The sequence below is a fragment of the Aulonocara sp. 'chitande type north' Nkhata Bay genome, linkage group LG11 (assembly GCF_057382095.1).
Source record: "Aulonocara sp. 'chitande type north' Nkhata Bay isolate Kocher_YH1m ecotype deep benthic linkage group LG11, A_spYH_male_GT1.1, whole genome shotgun sequence".
NCBI classification, from domain to species: Eukaryota; Metazoa; Chordata; class Actinopteri; order Cichliformes; family Cichlidae; genus Aulonocara; species Aulonocara sp. 'chitande type north' Nkhata Bay.
In genome coordinates this window covers 8,262,007-8,287,966 of record NC_141354.1, presented here as the reverse complement: position 1 = coordinate 8,287,966, position 25,960 = coordinate 8,262,007, and the positions used below count along the sequence as shown (strand labels likewise).

The window sequence follows — 25,960 nt, the reverse complement described above, 5'->3', positions numbered from 1 at the left end:
GTGCTGCAGGGCCCTTAGGGCCACCTCTGTCGCTGGGGTTGTTGGTGTCAAACGGATGCTTTAACCTGCGTTTGGCAGGTTAACGTGGGGACAACCAAACAAGGGCCGGTGTGTCTGCAAGAAAAACCCAAGGCTCCGCACAAAAGAAGGCGGAAAGGAAAGATACTCCAGTGGAGCCAAAAGCTGTGAGTGAGATAGGTGTGGAAAAAGATACCCAGTGAATCAAAATAAGAGCTTTTTTTGAGCGGGCTCATAAATCACTAACTACAGTATGTGATTTTACTAATTTTAGAAAAAATGTAACTGTTCAAATATGGAGATGTATCTGGTAAATGCTCCCGTAAACCCAATGAGGCCTTGAGTTTCTTTCAGCCAAGAGTGTGAGTATAATTTTCATCTATACTGAATCCCATAATAATCAGCATCTCACCAGGCATTTCTTTTCTTCATTTGTTTCTCATTAAAGCAATAACACCATTTTTCTTTACTGACTTTCTTTCCAGTAACTTTATGCTCTCTTTCCGATTTTGTTTTAAATCCATCTACACTGTAAGGGAAGATGAGAAACATTATTTGCTGAACATCGTTGGCATCGTGTGTGGAAGTCTGAGCTGTAGATGCTGTAAATTACTGGCCTTCATTCTTCATTCACCTTCTGTTGCACCATGCTTTCTGCTGAAATTCACGTGGTGATCGTACTTCCTGCTCTGCAACATTTCTTCTCCATTTTTCTTTTACTGAGCCTCTTTAACGGGAACATGTTACATCACGAATTGCCAACTGCAATAATGTGTTTTGATATCTCACTAAAGAGATAGTATTATTTCTGCACGAAGGAGTGACATATATCCGACTTCTCGGCTGTCACTTGTGTTTGAGTGATCCTGCTGTTGTTGCAGCCGTGTGTGTGCGGCTGAATTAATAAAGGCTCAGAAAACAAAAGGCTTAAACCCTAAATCCTGTAAAGCAGGTTTAAGGACTAACAGTATGAGAAGTCTGCAACATACTAACTTTACCCTCCCTTTATTTTCCAGGGAACTAAATGAATAAATTACACTGCACCTCTCTCCTTCTCAGCACTTCAGGTGCCAGAGAAATAAACCGCAATGCGCCCCCTGAGACAACACTCGAGACGACACAATTCTTCCTGGAAACTTTTAATTGTTTTGACAACTCCTCATAAGCCAGTGAAGGTCAAGTCCAACAGTGCAGCTGACAGTAATGTACAAGTGCCCTCTCACACTGGCAGGAGGGTGGTGAGGTAAATTCGGTGTTCAATGTCATGAAAAATAAAGATTCTTGTTTTCTTCTCTCCACTTTTATATTAATAATGACTGGATAACTCTCCAGACTTTTCATGTCAGACGTCTCCGTTCCAAAGAACAACAACAGCAACAAAAAAAAGAGAGTCTGTTAATGTTCACATTTGTAACCAATTTATAACCAAAGTTTAATGATTTCTTGGCGTCAATCATTAACTTCTCAAGGAGAGGCTCTGATTGCACAAATCTGAGAGACATTGTGTTGCAGTGATTTTTTTTTACATCGTAAACACTGTAAGAAGTGCTGTAGTTAATATGATCACTTTTTAACAAGAGTGCAATGTAACAGAATCAAATTAAGCTCCCCTCTCTTTTTCTTTTCTTTCTTTCTTTTTTTTTATAGATCAAACAGCAGGCCCACCCATCTCTCTGAGTGGGTCAAAGCTGTCAAAGTAAATGTGTACAAAAAAAAAAAAAGATTCAAGAGAAAGCTGAGCAGGTCAAATAATCAAAGAACTCGTGTTTGAACTCCACCACATATCTACACAGGCAGGGCTGCTTCAGTGCACATTCAATATCTCTGCAATGAGCCTGACATGCTACATATTAAACTAGTCCAAAGAACACTGCAAAGAGTTAACTGATATCATCATGTGAGGACATTATTGGCAGAGCAAAACCACGTTCATTCACTAAAGTGTAAACACAATATTTACATAATGACAGGAAAAAAAAGGTTTTAATAAAAATATCTTATAATTACAATAGTCTATTTTAAGCATATAAGTCTTCCTTTCACATACTTTTATAGAACATTTGCGTCTCTATATTTACAATCGTATTTGTCTCGAATCGGAATTGTTCTTCTTTACAATATCAAACATTTTAAGAAACCAGGAATGGCAATCCCTGTTCAACACAAATCATCTATTTTAAACAATAGATGTCCAAAAAAAAAACATGTACAAGGATTTTTCGCAGTTTAGTAAAGCTTTAAACTGGAGTCATTTTTAGTTACTCTTTAAGCACAATTCACAAACAGTTTTCATAGCTGTTGATAGATGGGTTTCCAACAACAACAACAACAACAACAACAAAACTTGTCAGCATGGGGATCCCATATTTTCACTCTTTTTGGGGAAAAAAAAGTGACAAGAAGTGAGAGCAACTTAAGCAGGAGGAAGGATGGGGAGATGTCTACACACTGAGTCCTTGTTCAATGGAACAAAAAAAAACTGATATGAATAGTGATTTTATTTGGGTTTAATTCCTCCCAGCGGTTTTGAAATCCCCTTGTGATTGTGCCTCCAGTTGGGTGTGAGTCCCTGGCGAAGCTTTGCTGGCTTTGGAGCGGCTCTGTGCAGCCTGCACACCTGTGGAGGGGATGAATAGAGGCGAGGGGGGGTGAGCTGCAAAGCTCCAGACTGACTGGCGCCACCGACAAAACAGAGGCCATGCTTGATCAACAACCCAAAACAAACCAGGTCAAACCACAACCACACAGCACCTTGGGCTGTTCGGCAAGGCTGGCGAGGACCAGCCGGGACTCTCTAGAAGGCTGTGGAGTGTTTCGCTGTAGCACACACCACCTACATTCTCTTAGTCCTGTCCAGGTGTGTTTGAATTCAGTGCTGTAAATCTGGTTTAAAAGCCAGGAACTGAGCAGAGTGTATATGACACTGAGCCAGAGAGAGGGGGGAGGAAAGAAAGTGTGTGTTTGTGCATGTGTGTAAGAATGAAAGAGAGGGCAAGCTGAGGTTTTAACCCTCTCTTCTTCTGAGATTGCTACACCAGTGACAGTTATTGCGCAAAGCACAGCTGCATCTGAGACTGGTGCCAATTTCATGTTCCTCAATTATTATTTTCCCTGACATCTACTGGCCTCCCCAGAGCACTCTAGAGATTGTCAATCTACACCACATATAGGCTACAGTATTCAAATTACTGAGGATGTCTCACTAACCACCAAATACGGTTGCATTTTTTATGTTTATAAAAAATAAATGCATAAAAAATTAATAATGTTCACAAATATTTAAAATAATATAGCAATAATATTTTACACCCACTTACCAATGCAGTGCTCAAGTCTCAGCGACATAAAATCGAGTCCTCCGGCTTTTTGACTATAGACGTCCTCTACAGAAAGATAAAGAAGAGAAACAACACGTGAAACGATGTCGCGCTTTGGATGACAAAACTAAATAAAGGCAAGGCCCTGGAAATAATAATAATAAATGGCATACAGCAGAGCGGCAGAAAATTAGCCGGCTATATCTCCCATAATAAATTCTCTTATAGGCTATTGAATAACAAATTGCCCTTATTGTGCGCAGTGGAGTGGGCTGCGGGCTGAGGTACTTCACCAATAAGGTGGGCCTCTGACACACACTGCCATTATCATGCAAATCATACGGCCCGCAATCAAGTGCGCAATCTAACCCACGTCAAATGCGATTTTTACGCATGATTTTTCAAGCCTCTGATAAGTGCTGTATGACATTCTGATTTTTTTTCCTGTCCTTTTTCACTAACACTGCAAGAACAATGACACATAACGAGTATGACGTGCTTTGTCTGAGTCTGAGTGGCGAGCGGCAGTCTGGCACCGGGAGGTAAACTGGGGTCCCCCCCCCACCTCCTCCTCCCCGGTCAGTCCCGGTGAAAACGGGGCGAACCGAGAGGCTCCTCCTGACTCCAGCTTACCTGGTGCTGATCAATGTTGAGCACCGTCAGTGGTGTCCTGCTGGGGTTCGAGGCTCGAGGAGGGCAGGTCCCGGTCAACTGAGGCTGTTGTTTATGTAGAGAAGGGTGCGTCTCCAGGGCCAGCTGCAGGTCCAGAATGTAGTCTATGACATGCTGGAGGATCTCCACTTTGCTGACTTTCTTATCCTGCGGAATGGTGGGCACCAGGCGCTTCAGCCGGCTGTAGCAGTCGTTCATGTCGTACTGCAGGCAGAACAGGTCCTCTTCTTCCATCCTGCACCGGGCGATGTTGAGGCTCTGCTTCGACAGATAGTGCAGGGAGAGCTGGCTGCCGCTGGAGGAGGAGTCCTGGGGGCGGACTGGAGTAACAGCCTTCATCTTAGATAACCGACGGCTCAGAGAGAAGCAACGACAAATCGAGCAATTACACTACTGGTGTCGAGAGGTATTTTAAGATTATAGCACGTCGCTGTTAACACAGAAAAAAACTAATACGGCCGCAAATTAGAGAGAGAATAAGATAACGAAAAGGTGGAATTGTAGCCTGTCAACACATCCCGTTGAGCTTCGTAGTTCCTCCTACTTCAGCAGGCTCGATGTGAAAGGAATGAATAGATTTCCTACATTTATAGAGGAGAGGGGAGGCGCCTATCCAGCCGGCTGACAGATCAGGGAGAGAAGCTGGTCAATCACCAGCAGTCCGCTGCCCACCGACCCGACAACGGAGCCGAGAAAAAGGCGTGTCTCATTCTCTGTGCGCTGCGGTGGGCTGTCTATCGGTAGGAGGAGTGTGTGTGTGTGTGTGTGTGTACGCGTGACTGACTGAGAGAGAGAAAAAGAGTGGCGATCGAAAGCAATGAATTACAGCGACGGTCCAAAGGCAAAAGTCTCAATTTGTCTTTTCGACCAGCGGTACAAGGGGTCTGTCTTAAAGGAGCAAATATGGAATCGATCCTGACAGAGGTGATGGTATATATGCACAATTCACCAGGCTGATTAGCGCTGGATTGCATCTTTAGTGTCGTAGTCATTGATGCGTAATTACGCACAGCCTCGCTGGTATTGATCTCTCCGGTGACGGATGATCCCGAGCCAATCTACCTGCACATAAAAAAACAAAAAACAAATAAACGAAACGAAACAAAAGCTTTAAATAAACATTAGCGTCTGTTACAATCAGCAGTAAGTTTTCTGGTCCTAGTGAGATCTTTTATCAAATGAGGTGCTGTTAATACAACATTCTATTCGAATTTTGTTACACATATGTTTTTAATCAGATTTATTTTGAGAAAGAAAGAGAGAGAGAAAGAAATCATTCTAGTTCATCGTAATCGTCGACTGAATGAATTGTTATGACTTCATAAAACAAACAAAAAGACTTTTGTCTCAGCTTTTCCTGCAGGGCTGCAGCTCTAGGGGAGGCTGGACAGGCCAATTTGGCGGCGCCTCCTTGCCATTCCCTGCCCCAGCTGTGCGTTATTGTGCCTCCAGCATTCCTCCGCTCTCCGGGCCGCGTCGCCGCTCCGCTCCCTCCTTTACAGCCGCCTATTGAGTCGCCCCGCCGGGCAGACAGCCTGGCGCCACGCATCGGGACCTCATCCACTCACACCCAACTCTTCTTTCTTTCTTTCTTTCTTTCTTTCTTTCTTTCTTTCTTTCTTTCTTTCTTTCTTTCTTTCTTTCTTTCTTTCTTTCTTTCTTTCGGGCAAATTGCCAAGACAACATTAACGCTACCTTCCAGCTCCTGGGGACCTGAGGTCTGAGTGTAGCAGGGATGACACCCACCTTCTTTTTAAGGTTTAATGTCCCAGACTTTATGGGAATCTCTACATTCTCCCCAGTCATGAATATTGAAAAGCTTAAATGGCTTTAAATGGGCATTTTCCTCTTGTCTCCCACCCTCTGTCTCTCTGTTTTTTTTGTTGCCATGGGAAGTGACTATTCTGCTCAGTAATGTTTGCAACCATGTTTGGCTCAAGGGCTACCATCAAAGGGATCAGTGGTCTGCAGCTTTGACGGTAGTCCTTCCACAAGCAAGATGGTGCATGAAGTCTCCATACATGACAGGCAGGTGATGGACGAGGTCTATCAGCAAAACACTGTCCCATTTGGCCTCAGCAATGATTCAGTGATCCTGCTATTTTGACCATTTATGTCCATAATGAAATAAAAAGTTGGAGATTTTGCTCAGTTTAGATTCCAGGGTTCTGGCATCCTTACTTAAGGCTAATGGGATGCAAAATGTTGCCGCCAAGAAAACTAGCGCCCCCCTGTCGGCAAAATAATTCATCTTAAGTTTTCATGAAATTGTAAACGGGCTAAAAACAGAAGAATTTATGGGACTGATGTGAGGTATTCAAATGCATTTTTCTCAGGAAATCCTCAGTTGGTTATTATTTAAGGACTTAGCAACCAAACTGCAACATTTTGTTGATTTGTTAGGACCTTTTCTAATTTCATTGTCCTACTTGTGTTAATGCAAAAGCAGCTTCAGTAACTGCAAATGAAACACACTTTGATTATACTTGTGTATTCATGACTGACACTACCTTTGAAGGTGAGACGATATCATAGCAAATGAGAATCAGAGAAACGTTATTAATCCCAGAAGGAAACCGAGGTGCCATAGCAGCATACATACAACAGACAACAAAGCAATCGTATAAAATCAAGTGTAGGAATAGGGCTAAAAATAGATTAGTATAGAGATATAAATATAAAATTACATTACAGGTGTAATGGGTGCACGGGTGGGCAAATGTACCTTTTGGTGTACAGAAAGTGACAGAGTGCAGTGAGGTGTGTTCAGTCCAGTTCAATATGTTAAGGTCTGAGGTAGACGAGTTGAACAGTCTGCTAACAGCTTGAAGAAACAACGTCCTGTGTTGTTCCTTTAGACAGTGAGGTGGAAGGACTGTTGCTGAAACTGCACTTTGCATTGTCCAGTGTGTTGTGGACTCTTAGGTGGTTTTGGAGCAGGTTTGCAGATGATTAAGAAACAAGTATGAGAAGAGAAGATGGTACAGATGCACCTTTTTTTTTTTTTTTACAGTGGCAGGGCACAAAATAGCTCAATAACCATGCTAGCATGTTGCTAGCTTGAATGAATTGAGATACAGCCCTAGTCAGAGGACTTTAAGATGCTATTAACATTATCCTGTAAAGAAAAAACACATATCATGATGAAGATGGCCTCTTCCAGGATGACAGTGTCTGCCTCTGTCAGACTGGCAAAGGAGTCATTTAGGGATTTGATGATAATGAAAGTTGTTGTGGACTTCACAGTCACCAGGTGTCCACCCACAGGAGATTTTGCTGTGATATGTAAGTTGGGTTTTGTTGTTGTATTTTTGGATAAATAGTTTTTTTTTCTATCCCTCCAGCAGAGCAGCAGAAACTTTAGGAGTCAAGGTCCAAATATGTCATTATGTTGTTTTTCATGTGATGTGTCACCCATCTGTGCACCACAAGGACATCCTGGCATATTCTGGTGTGCCACCTGGATGACCGCACCTTGACGCAACCTCTTTCCCTTCGTTTGTTCAAGTATTTGAGGTTGATTAAGGTTCAAGGAGCAACCTTGTTATGGGCTTTAGAGTTTGCTGTGTCCTCTGCGTGTAGCTATTGTATGCATTCAGGAATGTAAACAAGATGCACTCTGACTCTTTGTGCTCAGTAACCTTGTTATATTCTATTCTTGCCCGTCTTTAGCCCTGTACCCAGTTAACGGTGCATGCATTGACCTCAAATTTAACACACGCAATAATTCACAGGGCGGAAACAGGGCTTTGTCTTTGTGTTTGCATTTGGGTGCTTCTGTTGCATGCACTTCTCTAATTGTTGCCCTTCTGGCTCTGCTTCCCCAAAGGTTCATCGCACTGTTGACTAGGGACTGGAGCTTGGTAACTAGAGACTCATTAGACCATTCTAGATAAGCATCTTAGGTGAACCTCTCTCTGTTGTGGCTACACAGTGTGGAAACACAGATCAGACTACTAACTTTGCCAGTCTGTTCTTCCTAATAAACTGCTTGTATGCAAAGTTAGGAGTGGAGCTAGTAGATTAAGTCTTGCACTAACAGCCTTTCGGCTAAATCCTCTTGTGGCGGGCCACAAGTGCAGCAACCATGTACAAAGTGGAAATTGCACGATGGCCACATCTGTGCAAGAGGTGGGATGTGGTTAAAGTTGCAGTGGGTGGTGACACACACACACACACACACACACACACACACACACACACACACACACACACGAGAAAGATGTGACTCAACACCTCCTATTGCATGTCTGTATTGAAACCATGAGATAATATCTTGAGGCGTCAACACCTTACACCACATTTGCTTTTATGAATGTTAGTCTTTTCTTTAGGTTATTTTCAGAATAAAAGTTCTGAGCATTAGAATCAATGAACAGTTCAAATTTAAAAAGGGAAAAGAAATTATAATAGCTTTACCGTAATGGTTCGGTATAAAACTGGCATTTCATTCCACTGGCTAAAAGGTAAATCAGAACCTATTAGCCAATCAGTGATAATATATTTGATCCCAGTGTGCATACCTAGACCACACCTTACATTCAGATATAAATGATAAATAATAGTTTGAACCTAATGAAAGCACAGAGCAACTGCACTCTGACTTGCTGTCATGGTTTTCAACAGCAGGTACACACACACACACACACAGGATAGCTCTGTTTTATTTGGAGTCAAAGTGAGCCGTTATCATGGCCCTGAAAGTGAAGCAACTAAATTTGGATCCAAACACTATTACGTGTTGTTATTTATACAGTGCCGTGCTTCGAGGTCATAATCAAGAGAGAACAAAAACACCAAATAAATGTGTATTTATATTACTGTTTCTATAGAGATCTATATATTATATATACTGTAAGTAACATATATTCTGTTTCTGTGCTCCCTTTCTTTTACACTATGACATCAAGGCAAATTCCTTATTTGTGTACAAACTTCTATTTCTGATGAACAAAAGTCCATAGTGCAGGAAGAATGGATATAAATTAAACTCCGGGGAAAAGCTGAGAACATATGGGAGCCATAAGGCACTGGAAGGAGACACACTAAATTCACACGACATAGAGGAGGGTAAGAAGGCAAAGGTGAACTCAATCAGGCACTATGGAGGACAGGAACAAAACAAAGAAATGGAAGTATTGGGAAGCTACGCAAAGAACTACCTTTCAAATTAAAACAGGAAGTATAATAAGAAAAAGAGCAGGAAGATCAAATCAGAAAAAAAAAACTGTCAAGAGAGAAGACAAAGACCAGAAGATCTGTTACCTATTCCTGAATCAGAGATCGAGCTGCCATACAGTGCTTTGGATTAGATTAGTGTTTTCATTACTGTGGCTAAATGTCTAGACTAAAAATGCACCACAAAAAGTATTTATATCCCAGTATCACTACATCAGTCTGTTGTAGTTGACACACCCTTTCCACCTCTCTCCATGTACATCATTAGAGGCTGTCCTTCAAAACTTGTCTTTAGGCCTCATCATATCTACAAGTCAAAGTCTCAACATGACACGTCATCTTTTTTAGAATGTTTTGCGCATCTCGCGGCTTCTGAACGGAGCCCCAGCTGGTTATCTGGTTTTGGTTTTGGTGGGTGAAAGTGTGGTCTCTCCATCCTCCTTCAGCAACCAACACAGCTGCTGTGCTAGTAGTACAGACTAAAGCTTGAAAAAACACCAAGCAGGCAGATGGATGAGTTTTCTGTTATTCTCTTTTGTCTGGTTTGTTGTGGGTGGTGACACACAGTTTCTTTGCATCACGTCCACTATCTCTCAGGTGCTGCAGGGCTGCGGGTATCTCCCGAACCCAGATCTGTCCGTGCTGGTTGCTTGTGATGGGTGGTGTCGTATTTTTTATTTTTTTGCTCTCTCCAGGTGACACAGTTTGCACAACATGCCTTATTCCCTGATGGCCTCCCAGCTAAACACCCTGTGTCATTTACACAGGTGCATTCATTGTTTACACTACGCAACCCGAGTAACCATCCACGCATGCAGACTAACACTCACACCTTTCTCACACACGACACAGAAATACATCACGAGGGCCGCTGGGAGAGATATAAGTCACATTAAATTTAAAAAACAAAACAAAAAATCCTTCAGATCCACTGATTTGAACTTTTTCACTGTAAAAGAAAAGAGGTGGAAAATCTGCCTCAGAGTAAAAACAGAGTTAAAAACAGGAACTCCACTCAGATCATTCTCTCTGCAGACATCAGGGACCACGTGCCGGTCCACCTGTGGGGTTTGTGTTTAGTGGCCATGATCTATTCTCATATTAACTGTGCTAAAAGCGGGAGCTATGATCTGGGCCACACTCATTTAGGTCAGCAGCAGTTCAGTCAAGTCTAAAAGCATTATTCACTGCTTTCTTGTCGTGGCCGCTGGGAGTTTTTCACAACTCTCACAGCTGCTGTTTTCACTTCCCCGTTTCCCACCGTGGTCACTTCAAACACTCCTGACCTAGCGTTTTGGATGCTTGCTTGCTTTTTGCTCTGTCCTGTTTGTACTCCAAACTGTGGAGAGACCCAGCAACATGTAGGTGCAGACACCAATTTGTGTTAAGAGCATGTTTTTGGTGCTCTCTTTGTGTTTGTGCTGGTTTATATGTGTGTGTGTGTGTGTGTGTGTGTGAGTGACAACAGGTGCACCTTTGTTGCATCCTGTTGCACAGCTGCTGCCCTGCTTGTTGTCTCTTCAATGAGTGTCAGAACATACAGCAAGCCATCGGTTCTTTCAGGTTAGAGTTTGTTATACCATTTTTATAGCTTATGCATAAAAACATGTGGGCTTATATTTTGGGTAGGGTGCCAGTTATAGGACAGAAAACGATCAGTGTCTTGCCCACAGCCAGTGAATATTCACAGCTGTTCACATCATGGTTTGCAAACTTTTGTATACTATAGATTAGGGGTGGGTTTAAAAAATCGATTCATCGATTAAAATCGATTCTAACTGGAATAAAACGATATCGATTCATTAAATCCGGAAATAGATTTTTTTTTATACATATGTAGTTTGCCGCGTATGAAACTTGCAAGCGGTTAACATGAGGAAGTCACGCGAGAGTTAAGTGACCTGGACGCATGAACCATCATGGCTACTCCCGGGAATGTGCCACTGAGCCTAAAGGCAGATGTCTGGCAACACTTTGGATTTAAGAACTGTGAAGACAGTGAAGAGCCGGACAAAAGCAAAGCCGTATGTAAGATGTGCAAAATGGAGGTAAAGCACTGTGGAAATACCACAAATCTCAGAAATCATTTAACGAGGCATCATCCAGTTATCCCGCTAGCAAAAACGGCCGACACCAAGCAACGCTCACTCGAAAAGGCATTTGCAATGAAGTTGGCATCCACTTCTCCACGTGCCCAAAAAATAACCCAGTCTGTGGCAACTTTCATATGTAAAGATATACGTCCGTACAGCGTTGTTGAAAATGATGGCTTCCAAAACCTCATTAATACGCTAGAACCACGCTATGTTTTACCATCACGCAAACATTTGAGTGAAGTGGTAATCCCAAACATGTATGAAAAAGTGAAACACGATGTTACAGCCTCACTCAAGTCAGCAGAGAGAGTCGCTATAACCTGTGACAGCTGGACATCCAGAGCAACAGATAACTACCTGACTATCACCTCACACCATATCGACCAGGAGTGGAGACTCGTGTCTCATGTCTTACAGACAAGAACCACCGAAGCAAGCCACACAGCAGCTAATTTATCTGAAATTATGTTCAAAGCAATCGAAGAATGGGAGCTTACAAACAAAAATCCAGTCATCGTAACTGACAATGCTGCAAATATGGTGCGAGCTGTAGAAATAACGGGCTGGTTGCACATTGGTTGTTTTGCCCACACACTCAATTTAGCTTCACAAGCAGGACTGAAAGTTCCAGCTGTTGCTCAGCTGCTTGGCCGAGTGAGACGCATAGCATCCTTTTTTCATCGCAGCACTGTTGCAAGTCGCAAGCTTAAAGAGAAGCAAAAGATACTGAATCTACCTGCCCATAAGCTGGTGACTGATGGGGTGACCAGATGGAACAGCACATTGGAGATGCTGGAACGCTTCTTAGAGCAACAACCAGCAATCTCTGCAGCTCTACTCTCACCTGAAGTGAGGAGAAGTGACAGTAATCTCTGTAGTCTTACAGAGGCTGACATAACTGATGGAGAAGATATAGTGAAAGCTTTGAAGCCGCTGAAAGCAGCCACACTGGTTATGTCTGAAGAAAAGTCCCCGACCCTTTCCATCATTGCACCTCTGCATGCACAGCTGCTGGAGAAGATGATCAGTGTCTCTCATGACTCCTCACTGATTAAAGACCTCAAGACTGCTGTATACGACAACTTGAAGTCAAGGTATGTTTATGAATTGTGTGTATATGCCATGAATGAGTGTAACTGTATGGATGCATGTATTACATGAAAATTCTTATTATAGTGAAAAAATCTATATATTATAAAAATGTTAGTTAAGCCCTCTTGTCTAGTAATAGGCCTTTTGATTTTATATCTATCTATCTATAGATGTTTATATATAAATTATGGAAACAAAGTCGTATATTAATGTTTCTGATCTTGCATGAGTGTATGTAACCATGCACATGTATATCCAACATAATAAACTGAGTTAAATGTGCAAAATCTCTTTTCAAGATATGTGGCCCTAAAGGACAAGCTCTACATTGCATCAGCATTAGATCCTCGCTTTAAGGCCCTGCCATTCTTGTCCAAAGAGACCTGTAACAACACATTCTCTCAGTTGGTGTTGGAAGCAGCAGGTTTGGAGAACGTGGACACAGCTATTGTGAGTTACAGAAACAAAAACAAAAAATTATTGGTTTTTTTGCACTACTCGAGTTAGAATATAAATAGTAATTTCTTTATTAATTAAGTTTTCATTTTTCTACAGCGACAGTCTGATGGTGACACATCTGAGGAAACTGCCCCTGACATCTCTCTTGGTGGTGTTGATGAAGTGGATTATGCCCCTCCAATTAAGAGGTCAAAGGACTCTGCATTAATTTTTCTCCTTGGGCCAGCCTACTCAACAAAAACCACAGCACCACAGAAAACACCAACTCAGAAGGCAAAGGAAGAAGTGAATCGATACAGGGACGTTGAGCCTGTTGCACTTTCTGAGGATCCTTTGATCTGGTGGAGGGACCATGAAAGGGAGTATCCTCTCTTGGCTCTATAAGCAAAGCAGTATCTTTCCATACCTGGGACCAGTGTTCCTTCTGAACGAGTGTTTTCAACTGCTGGTGACATTGTTACCGCACAAAGGAGCTGCCTGACTCCACAACATGTAGACCAGCTTCTCTTCTTGCAGAAAAACCTTACAGTCTCAAAGAAGTGAGAGGGTAGTTATAAATAAGGCTAAATTGCATTAGTTTCACAGAGGTTTTACAATACTGTTCAATATGTTTTCATTTTTTGAAGTATTTTAAAAGGCAGTTTTTCATTTTCTGATCGGTCAGTTTCTGTCAGTTCACTTGTACATGCTGTGTTATACTGTGTGTCTCCAAAACACAATAGTGGATTTCAGAAAAGCTGTGTGAGACACTAACAGCAAAACTATTTCTCTGAGGTTTTACTGATGTTTACAAAAGATGTGTTCTATTTGCACTGGATCCCTGATCCACTTGAAATGTATGTATGAAAAAATATATATACTAATGTTAATTAAAAATTACATTATTTAACTGCTTTAGTATCTGTTCTTAATTTTGAAATTTATGTAATTCATTCACAAGGCTTAGAGGGTTCTTTTGACAGTACATATACAAGGTGAATTATCATAATTTTATATATATTATGGTTCATATAATAATATTTCGGACTGATTCAAAATCGAATCGAATCGAATCGAATTGAATCGAATCGTGGATCGAATCGATTCGGGACCTTGTGAATCGGAATCGAATCGATTCTAGAAATCAGTGACGATTCCCAGCCCTACTATAGATGCACTAATAACAAAGCTCTGCAGTCACTCATCTGTCTGCAACCCTGCTAGTCTAATGTTTCCCTCACTTTGGTCCAATCGTGTTCTTGCCTGAGTTCTCTGAGCCAATCGGCCTCTAATCCACGTGTTTTAAATCTCAGTGCCCTCCTGCCATTCTGCCTTCCAGACTTTCTTTCATGTGACCCACCACCTCCCCATCTTCATCTCTTCCTGACTCGTTAAGATCCTCATTCAGGCCTCGACCCACTTTATCTTATCTCATCTAGACTCCAGCAGGTCAAATAATACTTCCATCCATTGCTCTGTTATGTAGCCTCATGAGTCTAACTGCCAAATAATTTATCCCTCAAACTCCAAATTTCCCTTATGTATGGCACACATCAAACATAAACATACCAACAAAACATGACACAATAAAAGTATTAAATAGGATTATTCTGAATAGGAAATCAAAGTTCTTTATTTTTTAACTATAGTAAGATGTTGCTATGTCTTGATGCATTCTCAATCATCCAGGAAAGTAAATCTCCAAAAGTTGATTCTGTTCATCTGGACGTAGCGTTTTGTGGGAGAAACGTTTCGTCACTCATCCAAGTGACTTCTTCAGTCTCAGCTGACTGCAGGTTTCCCCAGTCTTATAAACAGTACATTTACATTATGGCTGAAACCAGCCCACTGAAGGAACAATGGGCTGGGAGGTCAGTTCCTTAATCATAATTATGCAAATTCTCATGACCATTAATCAACAACCACTGACCAAAACCCACTGATCAAAGACCACTGATCAATGGCCATTGGTACCATTCACAGAGAGTTGGGGAATGGCTGCAATCACAGCATTGTAAGATGGCGAAAGACTTCTCACTGATCAATGGCCATGAGTACATTTTACACAAGTAAAAGCGGCAGCACGGTGGCACAGTGTTTAGCACTGCAGCGTCAAAGCAATTAGGTCCTGGGTTCAGGTCGGGTTCTTTCTGTGTGCAGTGTTCGTGTTCTCCTTGTGTATGTCCGGGTTCTGTCCGAGTACCTCTCACAGTCCAAAGACATGTAATTAGTGGGGTTAGGTTAACTGATGATTTGAAATTGCACACAGACAGTGACAGACTGGCAACCTGTCCAGTGTGTACCCCGCCTCTCGCCCTATGGCAGCTGGGATAGACTCCAGACCCCCTCGCGACCCTGAATTGGATAAGTGGAAGAAAATGGATGGATGCATAAAATAAAATAGAATAAAATAAACAAAAGCAGAAAGAATGAAAGCCAATAAATACAAATAAACATCTAGATATATGCATGGAAATCACATTTTCCATGCAAGTTGCCTGGAAATGATTCGATTTTGAAGTTTTCCTCAGTATTACATGCAGTGCCGTGGTTACAGGGTGTTTGTGGATTTGTGAATATATCTGAGTTTGTCTTCCTGTTGGTGTTTCATTCTCTGGTTTAATAATTTTAGATTCCTGTTTTGATTTTTTTTAAATTATTATTATTCCAGTAGTTAGATCTGTTTAACAGTGATATTCTTGAGACTTGGATTTCTGTTTTTACTCTGTGGATTTCCTAGTTGGTGTTTTGTGATGTTGTGTTTTCCATTATTATTCTGGCTTATCTCTTTAGCTCTGGCATATCTTATATTGTGTCTCTTTTTATTTGACTTTAGTTTGTAGTGGTGAATTTAGTTTTGTGATGTATTTAATTTTGATTTACGGCTTGTCTGTTATTTCTTGTAGCAGTAATTATAGCAGTTGCTTTCCCTTTCTTTCTGTCTGTCCCTCCTGTCTTGTTTCATTGTTTCAGCTTTGGCCCTTTTCTGTTTTCTTGTCTTACACAGTGTTAGTATTTATGCCTGTATGAATATTAACAGTTTGTTTATTTCCTCTTTTATTTTGAAGGATAAATTTCTTTTTTTCTAGTTACTTACTTCCTGGATTTTGCCCTTCTTTGTGATTGTCTGCTCCCCTTTGAGTGTCACCTGCTGTTAGCTGTTTCCTCAGGTGCCTGTTCCCTTCATAAGGGCTCTGCGTAAACACTGTATGGTCCTGTGTCTCCATCCTCTTTGTAGCGTTTCTGCTGTGCTACTCCACTGGTGATCCTGTGGTTCACCTGTTTATTGAGTCAGGACTTTGGATTTTTTTTGTTTTCTATGGAAGTTTGCCAACAGACTAATAAACGCTTGCTTTTAGCTAATTTGTCTGGATAGTGTCCTGCATTTGGATTCTCTCTTCATCGCTATCCTTGGCATCCGCTGACAGTTATCTTTATATTCATTGCTACTTACAATAATAAGAACTGCTAATGGCTGGTACAGCATGCTTTTAGAGGTATCACTTTGAGAAAACGTAAGCAACTATAGAGAGAACGGGACAACAGCATTAACTCTTTATTATCGACATAATAAGAGTCACTCAATGAGCTTCTAGGATGTGGGCCTCCTGATACTTTTTACTTTTCCATCATCTTTTTTTTGTTTTGGGGCTTTTTTGTTATACTAACACTGTAACCTTTGGCACTGCACTATACACATTAATATTGACATTTTCTACATGTGATTGAATTACATGATTTTTTTCACCCTGCAGATGAGGTGTTTTAAAGCTTTTCTTCTTCATAAAGGTCTCTAATCGAATGGTGGTGTGGTGGTTTCCCATTCACCTAACAGTAAGAAGGTCCTGGGTTTAAATCCAGGCCTTTCTGTGTTTGCATGTTCTGTCTGGGTACTCCTGCTTCCTCCCAAAGATATACATGGTTAGATTAGCTGGTGAGTCTAACTGTGAGTCTGACTGTGAGTGTAAATGGTCTGTCTCTGTAACCGACTGGGGAGCTGTCCAGGGTGGCCTTAACTCTGTGGCAGCTGGGATGGGGCCCAAGCCCACCTGTGGTCCTGAATTGGATAAGCAGAAGAAAATTGATTCATGGAACTGTTTTCTTTGACCATCCCAGTTTAAGTCTCAGACCATTTTGAGCTAAGACTCTTTGTCTTTCAAGCGGACATGAATTAAGAAATGGGACAACACCTCAGCTAGAGTTTCTACTGAGAGAGAACAAACAGCCGAGCCTTCCAAAAAAGCCAAGAATGTGTCATCAGCTGCAGTGCTACTGTAAAATAACACTTAAGCATATGTTATGTTAAGTGATAGTGGGGGCTTAGCATTATCTCAGCAGTGAAAAATGAGCTCTAAATGAGCTCCACTGAGCTATTAGGGTAATTGTAAATGATGAGCTGAGTCTTTTGGTGTGTGGTGAAATCTGGTAAAGAACAGAACACAACAATCACAAAGGTTCAAATTCTCACATCAGAGTGAGGTTGGGTTAATGTTCATGTATTACATTAATTTTTAAAAAAACATTTGTTATTATCTGACAGGAGTTTAAGTATCAGAATTCAATTCAATTCAATTCAATTTTATTTATATAGTGCCAAATCACAACAAAAGTCGCCTCAAGGCGCTTCATAGATACAGAGAAAAACCCAACAATCATATGACCCCCTATGAGCAAGCACTTTGGCGACAGTGGGAAGGAAAAACTCCCTTTTAACAGGAAGAAACCTCCGGCAGAACCAGGCTCAGGGAGGGGCGGCCATCTGCTGCGACCGGTTGGGGTGAGAGAAGGAAGACAGGATAAAAGACATGCTGTGGAAGAGAGACAGAGGTTAATAACAGATATGATTCAATGCAGAGAGGTCTGTTAATACATAGTGAGTGAGAAAGGTGACTGGAAAGGAAAAACTCAATGCATCATGGGAATCCCCCGGCAGCCTACGTCTATTGCAGCATAACTAAGGGAGGATTCAGGATCACCTGGTCCAGCCCTAACTATATGCTTTAGCAAAAAGGAAAGTTTTAAGCCTAATCTTGAAAGTAGAGATAGTGTCTGTCTCCCGAATCCAAACTGGAAGCTGGTTCCACAGAAGAGGGGCCTGAAAACTGAAGGCTCTGCCTCCCATTCTACTTTTAAATACTCTAGGAACAACAAGTAGGCCTGCAGAGCGAGAGCGAAGTGCTCTAATAGGGTGATATGGTACTACAAGGTCATTAAGATAAGATGGGGCCTGATTATTTAAGACCTTGTATGTGAGGAGCAGGATTTTGAATTCAATTCTGGATTTAACAGGAAGCCAATGAAGGGAAGCCAAAACAGGAGAAATCTGCTCTCTCTTTCTAGTCCCTGTCAGGACTCTTGCTGCAGCATTTTGGATTAGCTGAAGGCTTTTCAGGGAGTTTTTTGGACATCCTGATAATAATGAATTACAGTCGTCCAGCCTGGAAGTAATAAATGCATGAACTAGTTTTTCAGCGTCACTCTGAGACAGGATATTTCTAATTTTAGAGATGTTGCGCAAATGGAAGAAAGCAGTCTTACATATTTTTTTAATATGTGCGTTGAAGGACATGTCCTGGTCAAAAATGACTCCAAGGTTCCTCACAGTGTTACTGGAGGCCAAGGTAATGCCATCCAGAGTAAGAATCTGGTTAGATACCATATTTCTAAGATTTTCAGGGCCAAGTACAATAACCTCAGTTTTATCTGAATTAAGAAGCAGAAAGTTAGCGGCCATCCAGGTCTTTATGTCTTTAAGACATTCCTGCAGTTTAACTAATTGGTGTGTGTTATCTGGCTTCATGGACAGATAGAGCTGGGTGTCATCGGCATAGCAGTGAAAATGTATGCTATGTCTTCTAATGATGCTGCCTAAGGGAAGCATGTATAATGTAAACAGAATTGGTCCTAGCACTGAACCCTGTGGAACTCCATAATTAACCTCAGTGTGTGAAGAGGACTCTCGTTTTACATGCACAAATTGGAGTCTATTAGATAGATATGATACAAACCACTGCAGTGCAGTACCTGTAATACCTACAGCATGTTCTAATCGCTCTAATCGCTCTAATCGCAGAAGAGAAGACAAGCTATTTAAAAACAATGTGAAATATAGTACTATCTTTATTTTATCAGATTGGCGCTTCGATTGATAAATTTGTCAAATTTATTTTCTCACTGAGCTTTCAATTCAAACGGTGCACACAGAAATAAACCACCAAAATGTTGATGCGGCTGCCTAGAAGTTGTAGAAGTCATGTAGCATCTCTGCTAACAACATTGTGAGTCATCAATAACTGATCTCGACCCACGTCGACTCGATAGAACCCATATTTAAATAAATAAGCTGACTTTGTACACGTTCTGTCTGAACACACAGCTCCGTGGATCTTAATTTTTGCCTTAATCATCTTAATCTTTCACCTTTCATCATATAAAAGCTGTGCCACAGTAATAAGCAACAGTGTATTTTCTTATACCGAATCAGAGCTGAAGAGTGTTTAATTCCCAAAAAAAGGAATGAAAGGAATGAAAAATAAGGAAAAAGAGAAAGTGTCCAGAGAAAGGACAGATGAGGACAGAGTTAATGAGGGACTCGACCTTTGAACTGCAGGGTCATTAGGAGCTCTGTGATGCAGTGTGGTGACAGATTACAGCCCTTATGTTACTGCTCAGCTACTTAGCACAACAGACTGCTGGACCTGAAAAGGCGGCAGATTGACGGACAGATTGATTGACGTGTGGATTGATCGCTTTGGATTGATGTCGATAGATGACTTTGGACGGCTAAGTTGTTGTAGTTGGATTCTTAGTATTTCATTTTTTGTTTTGCTGATTTTGCTGATTCACAGAACACAAATCTGTTCCTGGATATTTGATGACACTGAAATTGTCCATAAACTTGGACATAAAGGCATGCTTTTCCTGTTTATTTTTGGCTCTGGAATGTGGAAATTCCAATGTAGACCCTCAGCCCCTTTTCATTTAGAAAAGTTCCCATAGCCAGCCTCATACTCTCCACAAGCCTTTCTTGCCGGAATGAAAACCCTCCCTTTCACTCTGTTCTTCCTGGAACCTCCCATTGCACCCCCCACAACACCCCACCCCCCTCTACACTAAACTTTTCTTTTTTTTTTCTTGGAGGGACTTTAAAGAGGAATGCCATTCAACACATTCAACCACGCGCCCCCAAATCTCTGCTGCAAACATGTTCCCACTGATTCTCTCAAAGAATTAATTGCTCCAAATAATCTCACCATCTGGTTGTGGAGGTTCATACTTACGGGGCTGCTTGCATAGCAGTGGCTGGGGCCTATTCAGATGCTCGCAACACTGCTGTGGTGCAGAGAACGAGAGATGGACAGAGAAAGGTGGCGAGGCTTGCCAGGAGGCTGAAAAGAGGAGAGAATGACAAAGACCACCATCTGCTCCTTGTCTTTTTTGTCGGCGACCCCAGACGCCAGCAGAGACCCGGCATCACTATGATCCAACTACAGACCACTGACTGGAATGTTGTTGAGAGAAAAGATGTGGAGAAGGAGCAACGGCGTAAGAAAGAAATGAAGAAAAGAGTCTTGAGAACACGAGGATTTCACATCTCTCATCATCACTTCAGGAGTTTCTTTCCACTTCGGGCAGGTCTTTGCTACACTTGTGCATTTCTTTAAAACATCATCCAAATGTTACGCAAATCAGGTGAAAATTCTCCAAGGCTAAAGGTTACATTTTTGTGTCACCCCCTCCGAAAATCACATAAAAACCCCAACAGATTTACAAGCATCACGAGAAGCTGTTGAGGCGTAGGATCCACTCACGAAGATGACTACAGACTCAAACCAAACTTTGGTTTATTTACTGAACTTAAAATCCACTTTTGCTACTTACATTGATGATTATTTGGAAATGTGAACTGTTGAAAATGTAGACGAAATCAAACATTCTCCGTTTGTCTGCAGGATGCCTGTAAAATAATGTCTCCATGAAGACAGAATAATTCATCTAGTCCAGTGAGCAACACACACGATGTTCATTTGATGATTTCGAAAGCCACACAGGGAGTCACACAAATAGAAACTAATGTGTTAGTTCCAACTGTGATCTGAACTCTCTGCTACATTAACACAAAAACTGCCAATTTGGTGGAATCCGACATGGTGGAAAGTTGCTAAATCTTGCCACAACGATGATGCCAGCAATGCCATCCTCATTAGCTGTATCTTTTAATAAAGAAACAAAAGTCTGAATCTCAAATTTCTGAATAGTTATAATCTGCAGCTCTACTTCACAGTACATCTTCTGTCCTGTCTTTGCCCCCTCACCCCAACAAGTCAGGGCAGATGTCTGCTCCTACCTGAGCCTGGTTTTTCCAGAGGTTTCTTACTGTTAAAAGGGAGTTTTTCCTTCGCATTGTCACCAAGTGCTTGCTCATAGGTTATATGATTGTTGGGATCTTCTCTTTCTTATAATATAAAGTACCTAGAGCCAACTGTTGTTGTGATTTAACAGTGTATAATTAAAATTGACTTGAATCGAACTGAATGGTTGGATATTCTGATAAAGTCCTAAGTGGAATTACTCATGGACGTGAAAGTGCTAATTGTTCAAATATAACAAACACATTTGTAGAAGGAAAGGTACCACCTGTTTTCCCCCTCACTTTTCCAGATAGAATTGAATAAACTAAACAGTGTTGAAATTTTCATTGTTATATAGAAAAAGGCCACACTAGAAGTGCTGTGTTAAAATAATATATATATATATATATATATATATATATATATATACATATATATATATATATATATATATATATATATATATATATATATATATATATATATATAAGGAATTGGCAAGAATACCAGAGGTGCAAAACACCAGCTACTGGTAGACAGAACAATCAGCCGAGACTGCAAGACCAGACTGACCAACCTGTGCACTGCCTGGATTGATTACAAGAAGGCCTATGACTCAATGCCCCACAGCTGGATACTGGAATGCCTAGAATTGTACAAGATCAATGGGACCCTAAGAGCCTTCATCAAGAACTCAATGGGGATGTGGCGTACAACACTAGAGGCCAACTCCAAGCCCATAGCACAAGTTACCATCAAGTGCGGGATCTACCAAGGAGATGCTCTGTCCCCACTGCTGTTCTGCATAGGCCTGAACCCCCTCAGTGAGATCATTAACAAGACTGGCTACGGATACCGACTACGGAACGGAGCAGTTGTCAGCCACCTCCTGTACATGGATGACATCAAGCTGTATGCCAAGAGTGAACGAGACATCGATTCACTGATCCACACTACCAGGCTATACAGCAATGACATTGGAATGTCGTTCGGACTGGAGAAGTGTAGTCGGATGGTAACAAAGAGAGGGAAGGTAGTCAGAACTGAGGGGATTGAACTACCAGAAGGCAACATTGCAGACATAGAGGACAGTTACAAGTACCTGGGGATCCCGCAGGCAAATGGGAACCATGAAGAGGCCGCTAGAAAGGCTGCAACCACCAAGTACCTGCAGAGGGTCAGGCAAGTCCTGAGGAGTCAGCTGAATGGTAAGAACAAGATCCGGGCCATCAACACATACGCCCTGCCCGTGATCAGGTACCCTGCTGGGGTAATAGGCTGGCCAAAGGAGGAGATAGAAGCCACTGACATAAAGACAAGAAAGCTCCTGACCATGCATGGAGGGTTTCACCCCAAGTCCAGCACCCTGAGGCTGTACGCTAAGCGGAAGGAAGGGGGCCGGGGACTGGTGAGTGTCAGCACCACAGTCCAGGATGAGACAACGAACATCCAAGAATACATTGGGAAGATGGCCCCAACTGACCGAGTGCTCAGTGAATACCTCAGGCAGCAGAAACCCAAGAAAGAGGAGGGAGACGAGGAACCATCATGGAAGGACAGGCCCCTGCACGGTATGTACCACCGGCAGATAGAGGAGGTGGCTGATATCCAGAAATCCTACCAGTGGCTGGACAAAGCTGGACTGAAAGACAGCACAGAGGCACTAATCATGGCAGCACAAGAACAAGCTCTGAGTACAAGATCCATAGAGGCTGGGGTCTATCACACCAGGCAAGACCCCAGGTGCAGGCTGTGTAAAGATGCCCCAGAGACAATCCAGCACATAACAGCAGGGTGCAAGATGCTAGCAGGCAAGGCATACATGGAACGCCATAACCAAGTGGCCGGCATAGTGTACAGGAACATCTGTGCCGAGTATAACCTAGAAGTCCCGAGGTCAAAATGGGAGATGCCCCCAAGGGTGGTGGAGAATGACCGAGCTAAGATCCTGTGGGACTTCCAGATACAGACGGACAAAATGGTGGTGGCTAACCAACCGGACATAGTGGTGGTAGACAAACAGAAGAAGACGGCCGTAGTGATCGATGTAGCGGTTCCGAATGACAGCAATATCAGGAAGAAGGAACACGAGAAGCTGGAGAAATACCAAGGGCTCAGAGAAGAGCTCGAGAGGATGTGGAGGGTGAAGGTAACGGTGGTCCCCGTGGTAATCGGAGCACTAGGTGCGGTGACTCCCAAGCTAGGCGAGTGGCTCCAGCAGATCCCGGGAATAACATCGGAGATCTCTGTCCAGAAGAGCGCAGTCCTGGGAACAGCTAAGATACTGCGCAGGACCCTCAAGCTCCCAGGCCTCTGGTAGAGGACCCGAGCTTGAAGGATAAACCGCCCGCAGGGGCGTGCTGGGTGTTTTTATATATATATATATATATATATATATATATATATATCCATGATTTTAGGCTATAAGAAAACCATTTTATGCTCCAATCGTTAGAACAATGGAGATGTTGTGCAATTTGCTATTTCCAGTTTAGCATTTATGTGAGAAACAGCTTTACTCTGTAGATATCTCAAATATAATATTAGATAAATATAATTGGAATTCAACGGTCAATTCTTTAATTTGAATAACAAACAACTGTAAGGAAACATTAATGGTTTATGGTGGTAACAACATCTTCAGAAAGCCTTGCTGTGCTGTTTTTTGGAGACTTTGAATTCAAATGTGCTTGTGTTGCTTAAATGTTCTATAGGCTATAAATAAAATAGACATGACTGTCAACATAAAAAGGTTCAGACATTTTTCATGGTGCATATTCTAGGCAAAAAACTCAAGAATGTAATACAGTTGATTGGGCTACATACTGAAGTTAGGGGACAGAAAAAAAGTATTGATCCTATTGCACTAGTATCAGTCTCATGCCAGTGTTGGTATTGATACTATCGACATTTGGATCGCTCTTTAACTTCCTCTGATTTATATATCTAAGTGACTATCTAAGTTACTTAAATCATTTTATTTTACATTTTTGACTCCTGGTGGACTTTCTGGATCAGGGTGGTCTCCAGAATATCCCTTTGGATCGCTGCCACACCTTTCCCACAGTGCTCTCTTATACTTCTAGCAAGGCATCCCTTTCCTATTCAATTAGGACTTTTGACCAAAAAAAATACAAGCGTGCGTGTGTGTGTGTTGCAGGAGGTGGAGGTTCAGATCCACTTGGTGTTGGAATGCGCTGTGGTATGTGGTTGAAACGATAGGGGCTGAACCAAGGATTCTTGCCCTATAGTCTGTGTAGTGTGGGCGGCTGCTGTTGCTGCCTTTCTTGTGTGTGTGTGAGAGTGTGTATGTGTGGGTGTTTGTGTGTGTTTTCTTTGTGCTTCAGGGTGTTTGTGCCCTCTACACCTCCGCACCCCTGGGAAAGTTTAACAGGTGTGCCTTGCAATACAACAGCAGCAGCAGGAGTGAGGGGATATCGAAGGCAGCCAGGGTGCTGAAACCTCCCTGTGGGTACTGTTTCCCAGCATGCATTCATGCAGCTGACCACCAACATCTCTGCCTCCAGTTCCATTTCTGAGAAGAAAAGCCAAAGAATGATAGCTAATTATCCATTAACACCACAGATGCACCAAGCAGAACACACGCGTACAATCCTCAAATATTTCATCTGCAGTGCTGCTCTCTGAACCCGCCTATGTCATCACCGTCGCTGAAGAATTAAACTCACTACAGAGTGTGTAGAGCTGGACGGACAACTCAATTCATTTTAAAGTAGGTTTTCATTGCGTAATATAATTCCCAGTTGTGTATCTTGAAAGTGAGGATTCTCAGTCATCCGAGTCATGGTTATATCCAAGAAAGTTTGGACAGGGCAGCTGGATTTAGATGCTGGAGGACATTTCATCGTTCGCGGATGGGGCAAAACATGCAACCAAGAGATCAATTTGGGATTTTTTTTTTTTCGGACACTATAACATTAACGGAAAAACTGACTAAATAATCAAAAGAGTGCACAATGAGACAATCTCAACCACCAATTCTGGAAGTCAAGAAAATAAACTAGATTTTACTTTTTACTGAAGCTGTTATTTATTTATTTTAAATTTTCCACATATAATCTGTGCGAGTCTGAGACAGTGAGTGTTACTCAAATACTGTTTTCATATTTTCTTGCTTTATATTATTGTGATTCATTTTTTAACTGCCTTTGAGAATTTCTGATCAACGTACTAGACAAAAAAAGGAGCTTTTAGCCTTAAATATGAGTATTAGTTACAGTCCTTATTAGATTTGCTGAGTCTAATTGTTAGAGGAAAGTTTTACTTGCTGTTTAAATACGTCCAAGGCTTTTCCTGCCTAAACGTCCACACACATCCTCTACTGTTACCCACTTGCATTTAAATAAAACAAACAAAAAACCCAACCATTTATGACTGAAGGCTTCACACAATCCACTTCTTCCAGGCTGGAAGATGTGAGTGGTGTGTGGAAGGTGTGATTGCATGAAATATAAAGACAGGTTGACGTACACTGGGTGTGCATTGCCTTCCAGCACAGTCCTCTGTTTCAGATCCCAGCACAGTGGCAGTTTGCTTTTTCAGTGCATTCATAGACAATCTTGTTGAAAACCTTGAGAGATTTTCAAAAGTGGACTTGTTGTGGAAAATTGTCAGCTTGGTCTTGAGTCCAAACAGCTTTATTTGGATGGAGAAAGCACCGGAGCCTATCTGAATTAATAGATGAGTTGTAAGAAAGGCTTATTTTCTTATGCCTGGGCTCAAAGTATGCAGCGTTAGTACCCTGAGCTCCGGGCGGTTCCTGAAGTTGTGTTTGCAG

At 41.9% G+C, this 25,960-nt stretch overlaps 2 protein-coding genes across 2 annotated transcripts; one reads left to right on the top strand and one right to left on the bottom strand.

Annotated features, from left to right (window-relative positions):
* Positions 1 to 1,141: 1,141 nt before the first annotated feature.
* Positions 1,142 to 4,653, bottom strand: id4 (inhibitor of DNA binding 4). Its single transcript, XM_086310363.1, has 3 exons — positions 3,969 to 4,653; positions 3,336 to 3,401; positions 1,142 to 2,635 (listed from the first exon to the last, which is right to left on the bottom strand). The coding sequence occupies exons 1-2, from the start codon at positions 4,344 to 4,346 to the stop codon at positions 3,354 to 3,356; spliced, it is 426 nt and encodes a 141-aa protein (XP_086166489.1). The 5' UTR covers positions 4,347 to 4,653; the 3' UTR covers positions 1,142 to 2,635; positions 3,336 to 3,353.
* A 6,416-nt stretch (positions 4,654 to 11,069) lies between these two features.
* Positions 11,070 to 13,796, top strand: LOC147318430 (E3 SUMO-protein ligase ZBED1-like). Its single transcript, XM_086309834.1, has 3 exons — positions 11,070 to 12,375; positions 12,673 to 12,823; positions 12,929 to 13,796. Exons 1-3 carry the CDS (start codon positions 11,105 to 11,107, stop codon positions 13,214 to 13,216), a joined length of 1,710 nt encoding a protein of 569 aa, XP_086165960.1. The 5' UTR covers positions 11,070 to 11,104; the 3' UTR covers positions 13,217 to 13,796.
* The last annotated feature ends 12,164 nt before the right edge of the window (positions 13,797 to 25,960 follow it).

What these genes read in the sequence shown, in the direction of transcription:
- id4 (XM_086310363.1), bottom strand. Translation starts at nt 4,346, where the DNA reads ATGAAGGCTGTTACTCCAGTCCGCCCCCAGGACTCCTCCTCCAGCGGC. An exon ending in TCAACATTGATCAGCACCAG is followed by an intron (nt 3,402 to 3,968) that starts GTAAGCTGGAGT and finishes ATCTTTCTGTAG; the next exon opens with AGGACGTCTATAGTCAAAAA.
- LOC147318430 (XM_086309834.1), top strand. Translation starts at nt 11,105, where the DNA reads ATGGCTACTCCCGGGAATGTGCCACTGAGCCTAAAGGCAGATGTCTGG. An exon ending in TACGACAACTTGAAGTCAAG is followed by an intron (nt 12,376 to 12,672) that starts GTATGTTTATGA and finishes TCTCTTTTCAAG; the next exon opens with ATATGTGGCCCTAAAGGACA. An exon ending in AGAACGTGGACACAGCTATT is followed by an intron (nt 12,824 to 12,928) that starts GTGAGTTACAGA and finishes ATTTTTCTACAG; the next exon opens with CGACAGTCTGATGGTGACAC.